This window comes from Hordeum vulgare, chromosome 5H (genome assembly GCF_904849725.1).
Source record: "Hordeum vulgare subsp. vulgare chromosome 5H, MorexV3_pseudomolecules_assembly, whole genome shotgun sequence".
In the NCBI taxonomy this organism is placed as follows: Eukaryota; Viridiplantae; Streptophyta; class Magnoliopsida; order Poales; family Poaceae; genus Hordeum; species Hordeum vulgare.
Window position 1 is genome coordinate 114,548,914 of NC_058522.1, and position 19,254 is coordinate 114,568,167.

Sequence of the window (19,254 nt, forward strand, 5' to 3'; positions counted from 1 at the left end):
ATCGCCTTGAGGATGTGCGTAAGCTTGCCTCCCCGCGGTGCCGCCCTGCCTCCCCTCGGGAGGCTGTAGACAAGGACCCACACCTTTTCCAGAGACGACACAGGCTCAGGCTCCACCGTCACAGCATGGACGGAGATCAGGAACTTGTTGATGGGGCTGCGGAAGAAGTCATGGGAGCAAACCTGGAGGAGTTCGGCCAAGGGGAAGGGGACCGAGAAGACGAGGGGGGTCGTCTCAGTCACCTCCCAAGCGAACTCGGAGTCTCGGAAGTCACCAATGTAGGCGGCTAGCTCAGCCTGGATGAGGTCGGTCGAGATCACCAGCCCAGACGGGAGGACCTGCTCGGGGGCCAGGGTGACCGTCGCCAGGTGTAGCGGCAGCACCTCCTCCTCGATCTCCGTATCCACATAGTAGAAGCTCCCTCGCTCGGTCCCGTACCCGAGGTAGGCAAGGGTCATGGGGCACCGCGGGGGGCCTCACACTCCGAGCGGAAGTGGCCTGCGCACCCCTAGTTGATGCACATCGTGTCCTCGCGAGAACGCTGAGGACCGACCCGAGCTGGTGGTACTGGAGTCACCTCCTCAGGGACCCCCGTCGGAGCCAGGCACCCAGCCCCCCCCCCCCCCCCCGGGGGGGGGCGCTAGCCGCCCTTTTCTTCTTAGGCTTCAAGTAGCCCCAAATAACCATATTTAATATCATGTGTAACAACTGCACAAATAACCATATGAAGTTACTTAATCCTAGATGTAACGAGCTACAATGTGTCCTAGACTTGATGACTGTGGTGTTCATAATTGCCTAATTTTGAAACACGTCAATCGTTTCTTCTACTTTGTCCTCACTATCCAAAACCTTCAACCCTTCGAACCCCTTCCCTCCTCCTTCACATAGTACATGTTACCATCTACTCCATAGCCCTGATTCTCGATCAGTGTTAACAAAGTAAGTAAATTACGTTTGGTAGGGTAATATTTCTTTATATTTTCTCTCTACCTTGCAAATGAAAACATATTTCCCATATTTCATCATTTAACCTGACAAAAAACGGATTAAAAAGATCGTATTACCTGCTACTCCAACCCCCTAACTAGTAACACAAGTACTACAACACCACATTAATATCATGTGTAACAACTGCACGAATAACCATATGAAGTTACTTAATCGTAGATGTAACGAGCTACAATGTCAAAAATATAAACATATAAACAGAAAATCCTTTGAATACTATATCAAACAGACAAATAGATACACAAACTAACATTGAACAAATCACCAATTCCGATACATGTTCATCCAATTGCATTGAAACAATGTGTACATACAACCCTAATTACCCACCCTCCTTCCGTTCGCCGCCGCCACAATAGCCCTAGCACGCGATATGCCGGTGGCAGTTGGGGTGGCTGCATAATAAAGCTCCCCTGTCGAGCTAGTTGTCCACTTTGGAGTACTCACCTCGGTGCTTCCTGTGTGTACTGAGTCGCCGCCACTATCACCAGCCCTAGATCAGAGAGAATACGGGAGAGATGAGAGAGTGGGTGACTCGGAGTGACCGGGGGAGAGAATGGTTCCGATCTGAGGAAGATTCACCATTAATATCCATACCCCCCCCACACACACACACACCCCTCCCCCCGCGCACGCGCACACACGTGGCCTTACTGTTGGACCAGATATGTCATAATTAAAAAAGGGGACCGCTAGGCGCCCGTGCACCGGCCGACATTTCGGCCGGTCGGGTACCTAGCGTCCGATCTAGCATGCGTTAAGGGCCCCCATTAGCTCACACGTTGGGCCATCTTCTTCCTCCCTCCTCGCAAACTTTTGGAGAAAAAAGAAGACAACCACGGCGTCAGATCTGTCATGTCTCACCTTTTGTCGTCCTTACCCACGAAAAAGGAGAAAAATAAAGTGTCGCTGCCGGTTGCTGGATCCCGCACTGCTGCTTGCCGCCGGCGCTTGCAGCCACACCGTCGGCGGCGAAGCAAAATACCAGCCGCCTTCGTTCCCTCTTGTGTTCCTCGCCGTCTCCATGAATGTTGTTGCGTATATGATGTGCTTGCAACTGTGGTGGCGATGGTCACAACTCCGATGGCGACAGTCACCGGCCGCAACGCCCGCCGGTAAGTTTGGAGCAAAAACGTTGTCACCGCCGCCATGGGTCATAAGTCGCCATGAATGGACCTAGCAAAAATATTTGTTGGTTGTAGCAAAAATCACCGACAGTTGCAGCAAAATCATCATCGCCGTCGTGACGGTCGCACCTCCGTCGTGAATGAATGTAGCAAAAACCTTTGCTGACTGTAGCCAAAATCAACAATGATTGTAGCAAAGAAACACTGGTTTCAGCAAAGAACCACATGGCTGTAGCAAAAATGGGTGCTAGTTCCAGCAAAATACAAAGCCGGTGGTAGCAAACAAATTAGCTGGTTCCAGCAAAATCCAAAGATGGTGGTAACAAAAAGAGACATGTGGTTACAGCAAAAAAATTAGATGGTGGTAATAAAAATGGATACTGATTCCAGCAAAAAAAACACACGTGATGTAGCAAAAAGAAATAGGGTTGGTTCCCCGCACACGACAATGCCACCTAGGGCCATCATCGGAGAAGGAGTGGAGGTGGTGGCCAGGCCCGGCCCTAAGGAGGGGGGGGGGCGAGAGGGCAAACCCTATTTGGCGCTGCACGCGTCGGTTATAGTGCAATTTTCCTAACCGGCGCATGTAGCCGCGTGAGCTGGGCTCGGTCCATATTGTCTTTTTTCTATCGTAAAAAAGAGCACGATGGGAATTCGACCCTAAGATCTCTCGTACATTCACACGATGCAATAACCATTTGACCATCAGTTGTTCTGCTACTACTTCTTCCCTCTTTTCTACTAGCACGTCTTTTTCTTTTTTCCATTTATTTTTTATTTTATTTTTTCGTCTTTCTATTTTTATTCGGAAGGGTTTTGTTATGTTTTTTACTAGTTTTCTTTGTTCTTTTTTCTTATTTTTTTGGTTTTTGTTCTTTTTTTCAGATTTGATATACTCCTTTTGAAATCTGATGAACGTTTTTTGAAAATCTGCGATTCTTTTCAAATTTGATGAACTTTTATCAAATTCGACGAACTTTTTTTCAATATTCATGATTTTTTTTCAAAATCTATGAACTTTTTCCAAATTTGATGAACATTTTTAATAAATGATGAAATTTTATAAAACTCGATGAACTTTTTTTGAAAATCGCTGAACGTTTTTAAAAAATGATGAACTTTATCATATTCGATGAACTTTAAAAAAATCGATGAATGTTTTTTAAAATTCAATGAACGTTTTTAAAAATCAATGAACTTTTTTAAAAAATGATGATTTTTTTTCAAATTTGATGAACGTTTTTTGAAAATCAGTGGATTTTTTGAATTCAATTAACCATATAGAAATTGGACGAACCTTTTCAAAATCCATGAACTTTATTGAAATACCGATTTATTTTTATTTTTTTTCTTCTTTTTTATTAAAGTCAATGGTTGACTAATTAATTGATCAATTACGCATGACAAAACAGTCCTCGAGCGAGGGAGGGCGGGAGCGAGCGAGCGATCAAGTAGGAACGAGCGATCAGGCGAGCGCTACATGGTTTTCGTGTTGTGTCGGGTCATTCTGATTACTACTTTTGACTATCTCGATACCTTTTCATGAATTATTTTGAAATACCTATTTTTTATTATTTTTATTTTTATTTTATTTTCTTCTTTTTTATTAAAGTCAACGATTGACTAACTAACTGATCAAGTACGCACGACCAAAAACAGTCCTCAAGCCAGGGAGGGAACGATCAGACCGGAGCTAGCGAGCGATCAGTCAGGAGCGAGCGATCAGGCGAGCGCTACATGTGCCGGCCCAAAACCAAGCGCTGATTAGGGACTCCCGGGCGAGAGGGGCGGCCGGCCCGCGCCACAGATGCAAGGGGCCCCAGGTATGCGCAGCGAAATATACGTGCTCACTCGACGAAAACTGAGCCGAGTATAACTTTTTCCTTGATTTCCTCGCTGGTACGATTGTTTCCGGGAGCCGTGCGGTGATTGTGGAGCAGATCTTTTATTGCACGCGATTAGTCAGGAATCGTATGGAAAAATGGCTCCTGATTTCTTTCCTTAATCCACCAACTGAAAACTCTCCGTCCAATTGCTTTGTTTTGGAACGTGCTCCCAATTTTCGGGGTAACCGGGCAAGTGGATCCTTAAAAAGAGAACAAGTCAAACGGGAATTCCCAGTCATACACGAAGCTGGGAGGTGAGAACATAGATTCTTCACGTATCCATCTTCTGTGAGCGCGTAGCGGCTCCTCGATTCAAAGAAGCCCCGAATCTGTGGATGTCCAGGCTGCCGGGGATAGCCATATCGCTGCCTCATACATGACGATTACAGTTACATAAGGTATGCGTGGATCTCTATTTATATATATGTCTATTGTATGCCGTATGAGATTTTACTAGAATTCTTTATTGAATTCACTCTGGAGGTGTGTGGAAAAGAAACAAAAGAGGAAGAGGATGGATGAGTACGATGATCAGATTTTTTTTTAATAGAGTTACGAAAAAGTAGCAGGCGTCAGGGCCGAAAATAAAACTGGTAGTTATTTTTGCCCTAACCCTAATTGTGATTGCTTTATGCTGTTTACTTGACATACAGATGCGGGAGCCGGCTGTTGAGTGACAGACAAATAGCGGAAACCCCGAAAGGTCACCGACAACTCCTCTTTCAAGCTACAAGGTTACTGCATCTCAGGATCTGAGACCCTACAAACAAGTGAGGTCATGCGAGATTGTTTCTAATAATAGCCAGCCTATTTTAGAAATACGACACAAACTGAAACGGAGAAGGTCACTCTTAAACCAAAGAGGTTTCAACGGCAGCTAGCGCGCATTGCCCTGGCGTGTCCCCTGGAGGAGACCGCCAACTTTCCGTAGGCCGGGAGGCCCGAGCCCGGCGAGCACGTTCCGATGGCAGAAACCCGCTGTACGTTTGCCCGCAACCTTTCTGCGTCTTCTTTCGTGTCATTCTGTTGTTAATGCATTCATTCATTTGGATCAAGCATGGTTTTCATAATTTCATCTTGCCATCGGAGCTTCACGTGATCTTTGTACCAAACAAAGCCAAATGGAGATCTCAATGTTTCGCTAGTTTGATCGCTGTTACTGCAAATGATAACTGATCTGCAGACGATGCAGAAGAAGAGGTGAACGACCACCCGATCGAGGAGGTCCGGAACACGGTGCCGATAACCGACGACCCTTCGGAGCCGTCCCTGACGTTCCGAACATGGGTGCTGGGGATGCCGTCCTGCGTGCTGCTGGCCTTCGTCAACGAGTTCTTCATGTACCGGTCCAACCAGCTGAGCATCGGCACCGTGGTGGTGCAGATCGCCACCCTGCCCATCGGCCGGTTCATGGCGTCGGCGCTGCCGGCGAAGCTCATACGCGTCCCGCTCATGGGCTGGACCTTCACCCTCAACCCCGGCCCTTTCAGTCTCAAGGAGCACTGCCTCATCACAATCTTCGCCGGTGCGGGCGCCAGCGGCGTCTATGCCATGAACATCATCGCCATCGTCAAGGTCTTCTATAAGCGGCAGATCAACCCCTACGCGGCCATGCTGCTCGCGCAAACAACCCAGGTGATCCAATATTAGCTCGACTTTTCATTCCATATCCATTGGCTGAATTTCGAGGTCATTTTGGCCAATGTGGGGCTCTGTTTAATTTCAGTTGCTTGGGTACGGATGGGCTGGCTTGTTTAGGACGTACCTGGTGGATTCGGCCTACATGTGGTGGCCTCTAAACCTTGTCCAGGTCACCCTCTTCAGGTCAGTACGTACGTAGAGTTGTTGAGAGAGACTTGAAGCAATGCAACTTGTCTATACAAATGAATGATGTATATTATTATAATATATGGACCAAAACTGCATGACCATAGACCGTCGTATGACCATATACAGGGCGATGCACGAGGAGGAGAAGAGGCCCAAGGGGCAGCTGACACGGCTGCAATTCTTCTTCATCGTGATGATCTGCAGCTTCGCCTACTACTTGATCCCCAGCTACCTGTTCCCAGCGGCGAGCACCCTCTCGGCGCTCTGCTGGTTCTACAAAGACTCTATCACGGCGCAGCAGATCGGCTCCGGTCTCAAGGGCCTCGGCGTCGGCTCCTTGGGCCTCGACTGGAACACCGTCGCGGGGTTCATCGGCAACCCGCTCGCCTCCCCGGCGTTCGCCATCTTCAACATGATGGCCGGCTTCTCCCTCAACAACTATTTTGCCGTGCCGCTCCTCTACTGGACCAACACCTACAATGCCAAACGCTTCCCTATCATTTCGTCGCACGTCTTCGACGCTGCAGGCAACCGCTATGACACCAACCGCATCCTCGACCCCAAAACCTTCACGCTCAACCTCCACGAGTACAACGCCTACAGCCGCATTCACCTCAGCGTGCTCTTCGCCCTCAACTATGGATTCGGCTTTGCTGGTCTCTTGTCCACGCTCTCACATGTTGCGCTCTACCATGGCAAGTAAGTTCCTATTCGCTATCTCCGAGCCTTCTGTTAACCATCATGTTATTACAACAAATCGGTTCGTGGGAGTGTTTTCCCCAGAGAACGTCAAAATTGCCACACCAAAAATACTAAAGTTGTCATGGCAATTTTTTAGGTTTTGTCATTTGGAAGAAACGTGTCTAGCAGAAAAAAAATAGAAAAAATTGTCACGTTTCGCAGAAAAATTGTTCTTCTTTTGATCGTGATCATACAGCTTTGGGGGCGTTCCCTGGGACCTTCCTCCCAAGGAACATTCCCCAGTTATCATTTCCCTAATCTGTAAGAAAAATTGGATCAGAGATTGGAGTTTTTCCTTTTTCCATAGCATCGGTATCCTGGCATGCATGAGTATAAAATTTTCAGATTTATTACCCCATATTGTACAACATAGTTAAAAGGCAATAGTTCGAGGCTACAACCTTTCTTACTAAAAACGTGTTTGTAAAGTGAATGGAGAAAACTCATAACTTATATGGTTACGTGATGTGTGTAAACATAATCTGATTTATGTCAGTAAATCTTCTAAAATATATATTCCATCGTCCAATAAAAATGGAAATAAATTGCACTCGAATCACCAAATAACGAGTTTTTCTACAAGATCACAGATCGATATTCCAAATAATCTAGACCCGAAAATTGCACGCATAGTGACCAGCTCTGAGGTGGCATGCCTTTGTCTAAACTCTTCGTCGAATCTGGCCCAGGCATATTTTAGTTTCATTTACTTAATAGCCATCTCAATCTCCTATGTAGTACTCCCTCCGTCCTAAAATAGGTGTCTTAACTTTGTACTAGCTCTGGTACAAAGTTGTATTAAGCTTGAGACAGTTATTTTGGGACGGAGAGAGTAAAAGGTTAGTGAGCTCAACAGAAACCTAGCTTCTACGAAAATATGTCCTCAAGGGCCGTATGCTTCTCAATAGAAGTACACAGAGGAACGGTCGATTTATCAAAGATCTATTTGCAATAAAGAGTAACGTGAGCTTTCATTACTTATTTATTCTCCAGAGAACTTATGGAAAAAAGATATCTAAACCATGGTATAAAATCCCCTATTCAACACGATACACTAGCAAAACTTGACCCTCTAAATGATGTCTCGGTTTTCATCCAGAGAGTAGTACATTCCTTGAGTTACTTGTGGCATCTGGCTGTTTAATCTTCTCCAATTGGTCAGCTTTTCTCACTTAGGACTTATGACTTTGAATGTTGAATGATGCAGGGAGATTTTTGATCTATGGAGGAAAACATCGTCAGAGAAGGGCAAGGAGCAGGATGTGCATACCAGGATCATGAAGAGGAACTACAGGTCTGTGCCGCAGTGGTGGTTCCACCTAATGTTGGTCCTCGTGTTGGCGCTGTCATTGTTCACATGCGAGGGTTTTGGAGGCCAGTTGCAACTACCATATTGGGGACTCCTCCTTGCTTGTGCCATCGCCTTGACCTTCACATTGCCCATCGGCATCATCACTGCGACGACAAATATGGTAAGTTGTGTGGGATGTGGCTACTATGCGAAGTTCTGTAAGCTCTTTGAAAACACCAATGGTTATCATCACTTGGGTGATCTTTTCTTTTTCATGACCTCATGGTGGCTATGAGATTTATCTCTAATGATGAGACATGAAAATTTTCTTTGGTGCAGCAACCTGGATTAAATATCATCACCGAGCTCATCATCGGGTACCTCTACCCTGGGAAGCCGTTGGCCAACGTAGTGTTCAAGACGTACGGCTACATAAGCATGGGGCAGGCATTGACATTCGTGTCAGATTTCAAGCTTGGGCATTACATGAAGATACCCCCAAGGTCCATGTTCTTTGTGCAGCTGGCTGGGACGGTCACGTCCTCAACGGTGCACTTCGCGACTGCATGGTGGCTGCTGACAACGGTGAAGAACGTATGCGATGTTGATGTCCTGCCGGAGGGTAGCCCCTGGACCTGTCCAGGAGACGACGTCTTTTACAACGCATCCATCATCTGGGGTGTCGTCGGACCGCTGCGTATGTTTGGCCGCCTCGGAAACTACTGGCAGATGAACTACTTCTTCCTCGTCGGGGTCCTTGCACCACTGCCCATCTGGCTGCTTTGCCGTTGGTACCCGCACAACACTTTCCTCAAGAGCATCAACATCCCGCTCATCTTCGCCGGCGCCGGAGGACTACTTCCGGCACGATCTGTCAACTTTCTCATGTGGGGACTCGTAGGCATCGTATTCAACCACTTCATATACAGACGACACAAGGCATGGTGGATGAGGCACACCTACGTGCTCGCTGCAGGGCTCGATGCTGGTGTCGCATTCATGGGAGTGCTCACGTTCATATCGCTAGGCTACTTCGACATCTATGGAGTGAGGTGGTGGGGTGGTGTTGCCGACGACCACTGTCCTTTGGCGTCATGCCCAACGGCGCCAGGAGTGATAGCCAAGGGATGCCCGGTTGTCAAGTGACCCTATCCCCATCACATGTACAGTAATTACAATGATAGAAATTAGGAATTGTTTTCATGCTCCTATGCCATTTAGGGAGGACAATAAGAACATGTGAAAACATGGTAGACTTAGTCTTTTGTAGTTGTATATCTAATTTATGTAGTTTTGTATGTTGTGCTTATGGGGAGCTTTGGTTGACTCAAAACATGCACTACTAGAAAATGCTTTATAGGTAGAGGTTTAACAGTAGCACGGGGTAGAGGGTCGACGCTACTGCTAGTTTTCACTGGCCTGGGTATGAGACCAACACTACATGGTAGACTTAGTCTTTTCTGGTTATCGATCAGTTGTTTTTAGCGACTCTAATATTTTTGTCACCCGGCGTGTTTTCTCCTTGGTCTGGTCGCATCGCTACATCTGGGGTGAGGAGGTGTGCCGCTTAGATAGTAGCTTTGAATGTTGCTCCTCGAACCACGGACCCCTCCATCGCCCACTAGCATCATCTATCACTAGTGCTAAAAAGTCCAGCTATGACGTGGCAAAATCAATCTTGTTGGCGTGGAAACTCGACGCCACCAATATATTGTCATTGTTAAAAAATTGTGCTTTTGTTGGAGCCTATGCCAATAGTATATTAGAGAGTGATGGTGTGTGACGTGGTCAAACCTATCAGTAATATTCATCAGTAGTGGAATGTCATATTGGTATCGTGCCAGCAATTTAATTTTTAGATTTGAAATAAAATTGTACATCAACATGATCCTAACCAAAATGAAAGCATAATCCAGTTTAAAAACAATAACTAAATCTACTTTTAATAGTACTAAATAGACGGAAATAACAACACTTATGTTCAGCAAAGTACTTATTGAACTGTGCCGAGATGCATGGAGGCAAAATGACCGTTGGCGCTCCAGCTCCCGCTCCCGTCCTCACCCCCTCTCCCTCGACCTCCCTCCTACACTCCACCCCCGCACCGTCAGCCGTCCTCGGAAGGGAGCCACCGACGGCGGAGATTCGGGCGGGACTGCGCCATAGTGCCGCGGCGGAGGCTGGTCCAGGGAAGGGGGTGGGCCGCAAATTTTGGGCGTTGGGCGAGCTGTCTGACGCGGAGGATGAGGTTGCCGAGGTGGTCTCGACGTTTCCAGGCCTGGTGGAGGTGGAATTCGGCGACGGTGGGATACCCTTGGGGGCGAAGCTCGCCGTCAAGCGGGGACTTCGGGAGGCTCGGAGTCCTCTCGGCTACCGGAGCGGTGCGATCTAGCGCCTAGGGTTCGTAGCCCTGCGAGCGGCGTGCCCAGATCTGCCCCGGTCCGCACCACTTCCGCGGAAGGCCTCGCGGATCCGCATGGCGAGCGTGTGAAAGGGGGGTGGATTCTGGTTCGCCGACGCAAATCCAATCCCGCGGCCTCACTCCTGGCGTTGGCTGGTTCGCGGGCGGCGACACCGCCAGGCTCGCTAGTGCGGCAGCGTGAGTTGGCTGGGAGGTCGGAAGGCTCGCGTCGCAGCTGGTCGGACGCCGGGGGAGAGGACGCCCCAGCCAGCTTTCACGCAGGCGGCTTTCCTGCCGCTCGTCGGCGGGGGCGCGGTCGACGGCGCGACGGAGGGGGGCACGATGGGGCGAAGCAGGATGGGCAAGCTGGGCCTGTGGGGCCTGGCTGGCCAATGCGGGGTCTCGGGCCAGGCCTGGGTCCCTCCTTTGGGTTCAGTTTTGCTGATTTGGCGGCCCGGCCGCCCAGGGCGGTGGGGGCATTTCGTTGGGCCTGACACGTGAGGGGGCTAGTGCGGTCGGCCCAGCTGAGTGCGCCATCAGGCCTACAGCCCAGTCCGGTGCCAGCCACTATAAGAAGTGGTGGTGGCTGCCGCGGGGGGTTGCCAGTCCCCGCTAGGTTTTCCTGGAGCGTCGCGCGACATCCTCGTGTGGGGGAAAACTGCTCGATTCATCGCGTCATCGGAGGTCCCAGAGCTGGTCGCGTGCGCGCGGTAGATGGAGGAGGAAAGGAGGCTGCAGGCACATGGGCGTAACAAGCGTCCTCGCGAGGACGCGACGCCGGTGTCGGCGGCGGAGGAGATGCGTGAGAGCGACCTGCGGGCACAACTCTCGAACCGCAGGGAGTCGCGGTCGAGGGAGCGTCCCACAGGCCCGGGGGTTCGTGCTTCAGACTTGCTTCGTCGATCCTCTTCTCGCGCCCGCGAGTCCCCGCCTCTGCCTCCACCTCCTCCAGGTCTTCCCCATCTCAGAGCCAACGTTCCTTCGGTCGTGGGGGGAGCGGGGCCAGGGCTTCGGCTGAGGGTGGTGATAAATCCTAGTGGTGTGGGGAGGGCGACTGGTGCCCACGGGAGGGCGAGAGATATGCTTCGGGGGCAAGTCGTCGGTCATCTTCAGGAGAGCGGGCCGGATCGGGCCACAACTTGGCTGAAGTGAGGTGTTTCAAGTGCGGGCAGAAGGGCCATTACCAGATCAAGTGTCGGAATGCCCCTCTCTGTTTCGTCTGCAAGGTGGAAGGGCACACCTCCAACAATTGCCCGACCCGCCAAGCCAAGCCGGAGCTGGTGATGTATGGATTTGGGGTTGAAGGCCAGGGCTTCTACCTTCTGGAGGGTGGTTCAGATGAGGAGGAACAGCTTACGGCCAACGCAGCTTCGTTCGTGGTCACGGAAGGGGAGGCCACGGAGGATTCAGTTCGGCTGGACTTGGCAGATATGTGGGAGTCGGAGTGGGACTCGCAAGTTACCATGATCCGGAAGAACTGTTTCTCGGTCATCTACCCCTTCAAGCTTGCTCTGTGGATCGCTCAAAAGAGTGGGACCGTTATGCTTCCTATCAGCGGACACAAGGCGGAGGTGGGAGAGCCATTCTCAGACCCATTTGAAGTGTCGCGGCTCCAGGAGTGCTGGGTGCGGGTCATGGGGATTCCGAACCATCTCAGGCAGGCTCCCCTCATTCGGGAGTTTCTTCGGGTGGTCGACAAGGCGGCGGTGGTGGACGAGCTCTCCATCGTTCGACCGGATATGGGTGGACTCCGTGGGGCGCCGTTCGGGACAAGTTGACTTGCCGTTATCCAGCCAAAGTGATCGGGGTTCCGTCATCTTGCTCCAAGCATTACTCTGTTTCACACTTAATACTCTAGATGCATGCTAGATAAAGGTCAATGAGTGGAGTAATAGTAGTAGATGCAGGTAGAAGCCGGTCTACTTATTTATGGATGTGATGCCCTATATACATGATCATTGTCGTAAATAACATGTCATAACTATGCGCTATTCTGTCAATTGTCCAACAGTAATTTGTTTACCTACCGTATGTTATGTTCATGAGAGAAACCTTTAGCAAAAACTATTTTCTCCAGGTCTACTCAAACATAAATACAAAAATTCCAAAAATATTTTGCTTCAATTTATTTATTGTTATTTACTTTTATCTATCTATATTATTTATCTATCAGTATTTAACCCTTGCAAGTAACGAGTTCAAGAGGCTTGACAACCCTCTTGCCCGCCTTAGGTTCAAGTGTTTGGTTATGTATGTGCAGGTGCTGCTAAAGAAGGTTGACGTCATTCTCCTATTGGTTCAATAACCTTGATTCTTGGTAAGGGAAATACTTATCTCTACTGTGTTGCACCTCTCCTCCTCTTGGGAAGGGAAGCCAAACACAATTTAGACGTAGTACAGTCATCCGGTTTCAAAGGAGATGGCACGAGTGGGAAATGTCCCGCTACAGCGGGAAACCAAGTGGCAAGGCGAGGATCCGGCAGGAAAAGTAGAGGATACGTCGTGGGATGGGTATTTTGTGTTGGATCCATGTGTTAGAGATAATATAACGGGTAGTCTAGATAACCACATTTCTCCCCTACATATGGTTAAATCTGGGGAGTCCAAGTGTCCATATTGTTGAATTTTGAAAAGCCCGTCAGGCATCCGTTCACGAGGGACAAATGAGCGAAGATGACCTTAATCATATTTTATTTGTTTATATGCTGCTCTCACATATCGAAATTGAAGTAGAAAATCATCTTATATTTCGGCACAAAGGGAGGACATGTTTGGTCAATGACTAACTTTGTCATAGCTAAGCTTTTGTAAAATATGGCTACCATAATAAGTGAGGGTAACAAAATAGTCATCATAAGTATGATAGAATTGTCAAAAGAAGTAAGCCTATGACATCAGGACCATGTTGCTAGAAAAGTTTGACAATTCATAAATATGATAATGAGTCAAACACATGTCTAAAAAACAGTGTAAAAGACCATGTTGCTAGAAAAGTTTAACAATTCATAAATGTGATAATGAACCAAATACTGTGTAAAATTAGGCTTGACAACTTTAGGCTGTTAACCAAAGAGGCCAAAGTAGTTTGCATGACAAGTGGGTGATCCATGGTGGCGAATGATTTGCCAACAAGCGACAAAAGTCGAAGTTGCCGATGAGTAACTTTGACCGTCAAAGCCGGCGAAATACAACGCACCGGCACGATGGCATCCCAGGAGTAAACTCTCGACTGACGAATCAGATAACGTAAGGTAGCCACCGGTCCCACCCGTCAAGCACGTCATTATTATCGTAAGGTTCATGAGGAGTACACGCCGCTGCGCTTCCATTCCACTCCAGACTCGTCGAGAGACCGCGCGGATCGTGCAGCGTGTCGCAGGAGAGAAGCCCAAGCTCTGGTGCAGGCAGCCATGGCGGGGGAAACGGGGGCGACGGCGGCTTCGGGGCCGGCAGCGGGCAAGATGACGATGGTGGTCGGGGTGGACGAGAGCGAGCACAGCTACTACGCGCTGCAGTGGACGCTCCTCCACTTCTTCTCCCCGGGGCAGCAGCAGTACCGCCTCGTCGTCGTCACGGCCAAGCCCACCGCCGCGTCCGCCGTCGGCCTCGCCGGACCAGGTGCGCGCCCTCTTCCCGCCCTCCCCCGCGTTTCCAGAATTGGGGACTGCGTCCGATCGGTTCCGTACCGGAGATTTATCGGTCAGTTTTAACTTTTCAGGTGCCGCGGACGTGCTGCCGTTCGTGGAAGCGGACCTGAAGCGGAGCTCGCTGCGCGTCATCGACAAGGCCAAGGAGCTCTGCGCGCAGGCGCAGGTATATTTCTGATGAGTATATAATATTCCCGGTAACTGTCTGATTTCCCCGCGGATGACAAGACTAGTTGGACCAAATTTAAGCTGGCTTCGACTTGAGAATCGGTTGTCAGTTTGAGATTATGCTTCGAGCGAGGGTGGTGAACCATTTTTGCTCATTATAAGATTGTTGATGATTTTGCTGTAGGTGGGCGATGGTGTCTTCGAAGTGGTGGAGGGGGATGCAAGGAACGTCCTCTGTGAGGCGGTCGAAAGGAATCACGCAGAGATGCTGGTTGTGGGCAACCATGGCTATGGAGCAATCAAAAGGTATTGCAGCATTTTGCTACTTGTGCTCTGTTCTCCCCTGCTTGCAGTTTGGATGAATGGCACCTTGGCGGTGTTGGCGACAATTGCTACTCTCTCCAAGCCTAAAACCCATGGAAATAAATCCATGAACTGTCCTCCTAGTTAGACACCTCTGGTATTCAATACGAAATATCTCCCATGTTTTACTTTCAATTATCCATCATTGCTAGCTTGCATTATCAACTTTGCTGATTCTCGCAAAAAAATAAAATATATATCAACTTTCCTGAACTTTGCTGCAGGGCTGTTCTTGGAAGTGTGAGCGACTACTGCACCCACCACGCGCACTGCACCGTGATGATTGTGAAGAAGCCAAAGCACAAGCACTGAGCAACGCCCAGCCTTGACTGGTCGCTGAACCCAGTGATCGGTATTTGTGCATGTTTGTGAATAAATGGATCGCAGATGTCACAGTTCACACCTTCAGAAGAGTAGTGAACTCCTGCAAGTAGCTACATGTGGATTCTTGTTTGAGATGGTGAATAACTGATGCGCCTCATCAGAACACTGTTATTTGTGATTGCAGATTCATGCATTGTACAAGCGTTGTATGTATATGTAAATTTAATCAAGACTGCAAGTCCCTTGCAGTGGACACGTGTGTTTACTTCTTGTAGAAGTGTGGTTTGTAAATTCATTCCTCTTCTGTTCAGATTTTTTTTTCCTTGCAAAAAGAGACTCACAAAAGCAATGGAACAAAATTTGATAGCCACAGGACACTGAGGCTACCCTGCGCGCTTCCCGCGCTCCGGGTCCTCCTCCCAGCCGCTAGCCCCATTTTTCAGCGGTCTAAATCGTTCGCGTCATCAGCTGCTTCCCTTCTTCTCTTGTTCATCATCATCAAAGCCAACCAAGTGCAGGGTAGGCCACTAGGTAGCTGGCCCAAGGAAACATGGCGGCGGAGGGAGAGGCCCTCATGGCAGCGGAGAGGGCAGAGACGTCGACTGCACCGGCGGCGGCGGCGACGGAATCAGCAGCAAACGGGAAACCGGCGGCGAGCTGGAAGCCGGCGATGGTGCTGGGGATCGACGAAAGCGAGCACAGCTACTACGCGCTGGAGTGGACGATCCACCATTTCTTCGCCCCCGGCCAGCCGCAGCAGTACCACCTCATCGTGGTCAGCGCCAAGCCACCTGCCGCCTCCGTCATCGGCATCGCCGGCATAGGCACGGCGGAGCTGCTCCCGAAGGTGGAGCTCGACCTCAAGCGCGCCTCCGCCAGAGTCATCGACAAGGCCAAGGAGCACTGCTCACATGTATGCGGCGTGCTTTGTGAGATCGTGTGGAGGCTTCGCTTTATTGGTCGCCATGTAGCATAATAAGCTATTAAGTAATGATACATCGTCGCTATGCATATGCAGGTGACCGATGTCAGCTATGAAGTGAAAGAGGGCGACGCCAGGAATGTGCTGTGCGAGGCAGTTGAGAGGCATCATGCAGACATGCTGGTTATGGGCAGCCATGGCTACGGTGCTTTCAAGAGGTTCGTTTGCCTTTCTACCTTTGGTACTCGCGCTTCTATCGTTTCAAAATAATTTAAGTATTTCTACTAGAAAAATAACAATTTAAGTTTTCTTCTATATCAAACTTCATTAAATTTGACCAAAACTATGAAAGAAAGATCCTAAAAGCATCTATAGCCGGACTTAGTAAATATGACCCCTTAAATATCCGCAGACACACCCTTTCACTGAATGATAGTCTCTATTTGTCTGTCCGTACAATCACTCTTTATTTTCTTTTTCGTATATCCGGTCACTTAGACGTGATTGGTGAAAATGAAGAGAAGGAAAGAAAAAAATTAATTAAAAAGGTGGTCTAAGGTGGGACCGCGTTCTATTTGGCGGATTCATCGGGCGCGTCCGCGAGCTTTCATATCTTCCCTGCATTTGTCCTTAACATGAGGGTTTACGAACAACCCGCACGTATAGAGATGATATGAAATGTTCGATGGGGTCACTTTTTTTCTCTTTCCTGCCTGGCCACTAACCGGACGAGTCCATATGAGATATGATTTGAGACGTCCGGCTGTAGATGCTCTCGTATCTGGGGCGCATCAACTCAGAGGTTGCCCTCCAATGAATGATTTGTTCGCTAGTGAAGGCACCCTCCAATGAAATATTTCAAGTGATTCAGTCTTTGTTCCCTCTGGCGCAACCCATGTTTGACCCAGAGGCTCATTTAACTTTCTCTTTTTTGAAAAAGTTCCATCAATAAAAAAATATACTCTAATTACCATGATCTAATTTCTAAAAAAAGACATTTTACTTTGTAAAAGCTGTCATATCTTTAACTTTCTAAATATACAATGATTATGGAACAACTAGGTATGAACTGTAAAATAAAATTTGCAATGATAAACTTTAAAACGGCCATCCTTTGGATAAAAATGGCACACGCAAAATAAACAACCACAAACTCATATATTGAGGAAATGCCATATGCTCTGAGAAAAAATTGCAGCGCTACTTTATAAAATTGTCATCCTCCTACAATAAAACTATTATTCCATTAAAAATAAAAAAATGCCATCATCTCAAACATTAAAAATTTCCATTCTATTTATAATAAAAAATGGCCTCATCTCAATAATAAAAATGGCATCCTATTGTTAATAAATGCCATGCGCTTAGTAATAAAAATTTCTTGCCATTGGAAATAAATTTTTCATCTCTCGATAATAAAAATGTCATCATATTTCTTTTCCTTGAAAAATGCCATCCTATTATTGAAAAAAAATGCCATCCTATTGTTTATTAAAAATGTCATGTGCTTAGTAATAAAATTTGCACGTCATTAATAGTAAAAAATGTCATCTCTCAAAAATAATTATGCCATCTCTTAATAATAAAAATGTCATCCTTTCAATAACAAAAAGTTCCATCCTCCTAAAGAAATGTCATGCTATAAAAATAAAATTGCCCTGTGAGAAATGAAAAGATTTCGGGATTTTTGGGTGAACTGAAAAAAATTAACTTTGAAAACCCATATGTGGCATTTTAACCACAAAAGATTGCCAAAAGCTCTCTCAACTCAGTGGTCATAGACACCTATGCATGCACGTGAGGCTGTGTGTTCCACCCCCAACTTGTCACCTTTGTTGTTCAATTTTTGCACCCCAAAAAAACCCGCACGTGCTAGGGAGCAGCTTACAACGAAACAATCAATTTTTTGCACCCAAAATAAAAACCCGCATGTTCGCTAGAGAGCAGCATACAACGAACAACTGAAGGGGATCTACGTGGTAATGGCCTTGCGCCAAAATCCGTGCGATGGTTGGTAAGGTGGTCGTCAGGGTTAGCCCCCTAACAAACGTTTGCCAGGTAACATTTCCGATAAAAAAATATTAGCAACTACGACACAAAAAAATGCTTTGTTAGATTCGTAACCATTTTTCTATCACCCACAAAAATTAAAATAAAGATTCATGTAATTCTACCTCAAGTTTGACTTGGGATAAACATAGAACTATAATTATTTTGGTCCAAAGGAACTAAGGACAATACAAACTTTTTCAAGAAAAAAAAACTTTATTACCCTGACTTGTGCATCAACAGTGCATATACCTAACTTGTTACTTTCTCCATTTCTAAACATAAGTCTTTTATTTCGCTATGAACTATATACGGATGTATATAAACATATTTTAGACTGTAGATTCACTCATTTTGTTCTATATGTAGTACGTAATGGAACCTCTACAGTGACTAATATTGAAGAAGTGAAGGGAGTACAATGCAATATGTCAATGTGCTAAAAGACATTATGGTAGCGGAACAATCTAACTATACATGACCATAGGGGTTTTGGCAATTAGTAACAAGTGAAATTTTATTAAACAACGTTTGAATTAGAGATATGGAAAGTCTGGTTTGCATGAGACCCATGGGCATGGCCAACCAGTGACCATGTTTGTAATAAGGATGAAAAATGTCCAACAAAGATGCAACTGACACGATTAACCGAAACAACGATTGAGCAACATCCATTAATCATGTCACTATTTTATAATTGATAGAATTTTACCTAATCAAACTGAGTTCTTGCAGGGCCGTTCTTGGGAGCGTGAGCGATTACTGCACTCACAACGCGCACTGCACCGTGATGATAGTGAAACAACCAAAGCACCATAAGAAGCATGAACAATTGGGATTCCACAGAAAGGATGCTTGAAAAAAATTCAAGGCCCTTAGGTTAGAGATAGATATGAAAGAGATTTGGGCATGCGTGTATAGGTATTAACCTATTGCCTTGTATATCAAGGTGTGATCTCATCATGAACTGAGCATAGCTTAGATGGTTAGGTTCCTTTTGGTGGAACCAACCCATGAGGGTTCAATTCCTAGACTTCGCACTTGGGGTCACATTTTTTTGGATTTTTTTCGAGCCTTTCGATAATTTCGTTGATTTCAAGATGTTGTGACAACTCAGTATCTCATAGGGATAGGGTGTACCTAGTTGTGTTATCCTAGATTACAAAAAACATCAGGCTTATATATCATATAATACTTGGATTATCTTTTGTGGCCTTAGTATGAGAGTCTCTTGCTTACGTGAGAATTTGGTCACTCTCGCTTTATTGCCTCGTGTCATGAAGTCATTATTCATCATTTGTATCGCGTGTATGTATATCTATGGTTATCATGGCTATATAGATGATTTTTCGTGATATTCTTGTTGAGAATGTCCTTTTAAACAAAGGAGGTGCCGTCAAAATTTGGATTATATCCTAGACGTGATGATGGCTAAAGTAGAGTGATAGCGCCATCAGATAGGGAACACATCCGAGGTGTTAGCGCAACTCTAGC

The 19,254-nt window shown here is 47.1% G+C and overlaps 3 protein-coding genes across 3 annotated transcripts; all 3 read left to right on the forward strand.

Moving 5' to 3' along the window:
- Positions 1-4,906: 4,906 nt before the first annotated feature.
- On the forward strand, positions 4,907-9,094 carry LOC123398697 (oligopeptide transporter 1-like). The gene is made up of 6 exons (XM_045093147.1): positions 4,907-5,004; positions 5,208-5,659; positions 5,751-5,848; positions 5,981-6,553; positions 7,803-8,067; positions 8,226-9,094. The coding sequence occupies exons 1-6, from the start codon at positions 4,989-4,991 to the stop codon at positions 9,030-9,032; spliced, it is 2,211 nt and encodes a 736-aa protein (XP_044949082.1). The 5' UTR covers positions 4,907-4,988; the 3' UTR covers positions 9,033-9,094.
- Positions 9,095-13,589: 4,495 nt separating this feature from the next.
- LOC123398662 (universal stress protein PHOS34-like) lies at positions 13,590-15,084 on the forward strand. Its single transcript, XM_045093113.1, has 4 exons — positions 13,590-13,905; positions 14,006-14,100; positions 14,287-14,408; positions 14,690-15,084. The coding sequence occupies exons 1-4, from the start codon at positions 13,698-13,700 to the stop codon at positions 14,775-14,777; spliced, it is 513 nt and encodes a 170-aa protein (XP_044949048.1). The 5' UTR covers positions 13,590-13,697; the 3' UTR covers positions 14,778-15,084.
- Positions 15,085-15,166: 82 nt separating this feature from the next.
- LOC123398661 (universal stress protein PHOS34-like) lies at positions 15,167-19,049 on the forward strand. Its single transcript, XM_045093112.1, has 3 exons — positions 15,167-15,702; positions 15,808-15,929; positions 18,496-19,049. Exons 1-3 carry the CDS (start codon positions 15,340-15,342, stop codon positions 18,617-18,619), a joined length of 609 nt encoding a protein of 202 aa, XP_044949047.1. The 5' UTR covers positions 15,167-15,339; the 3' UTR covers positions 18,620-19,049.
- The last annotated feature ends 205 nt before the right edge of the window (positions 19,050-19,254 follow it).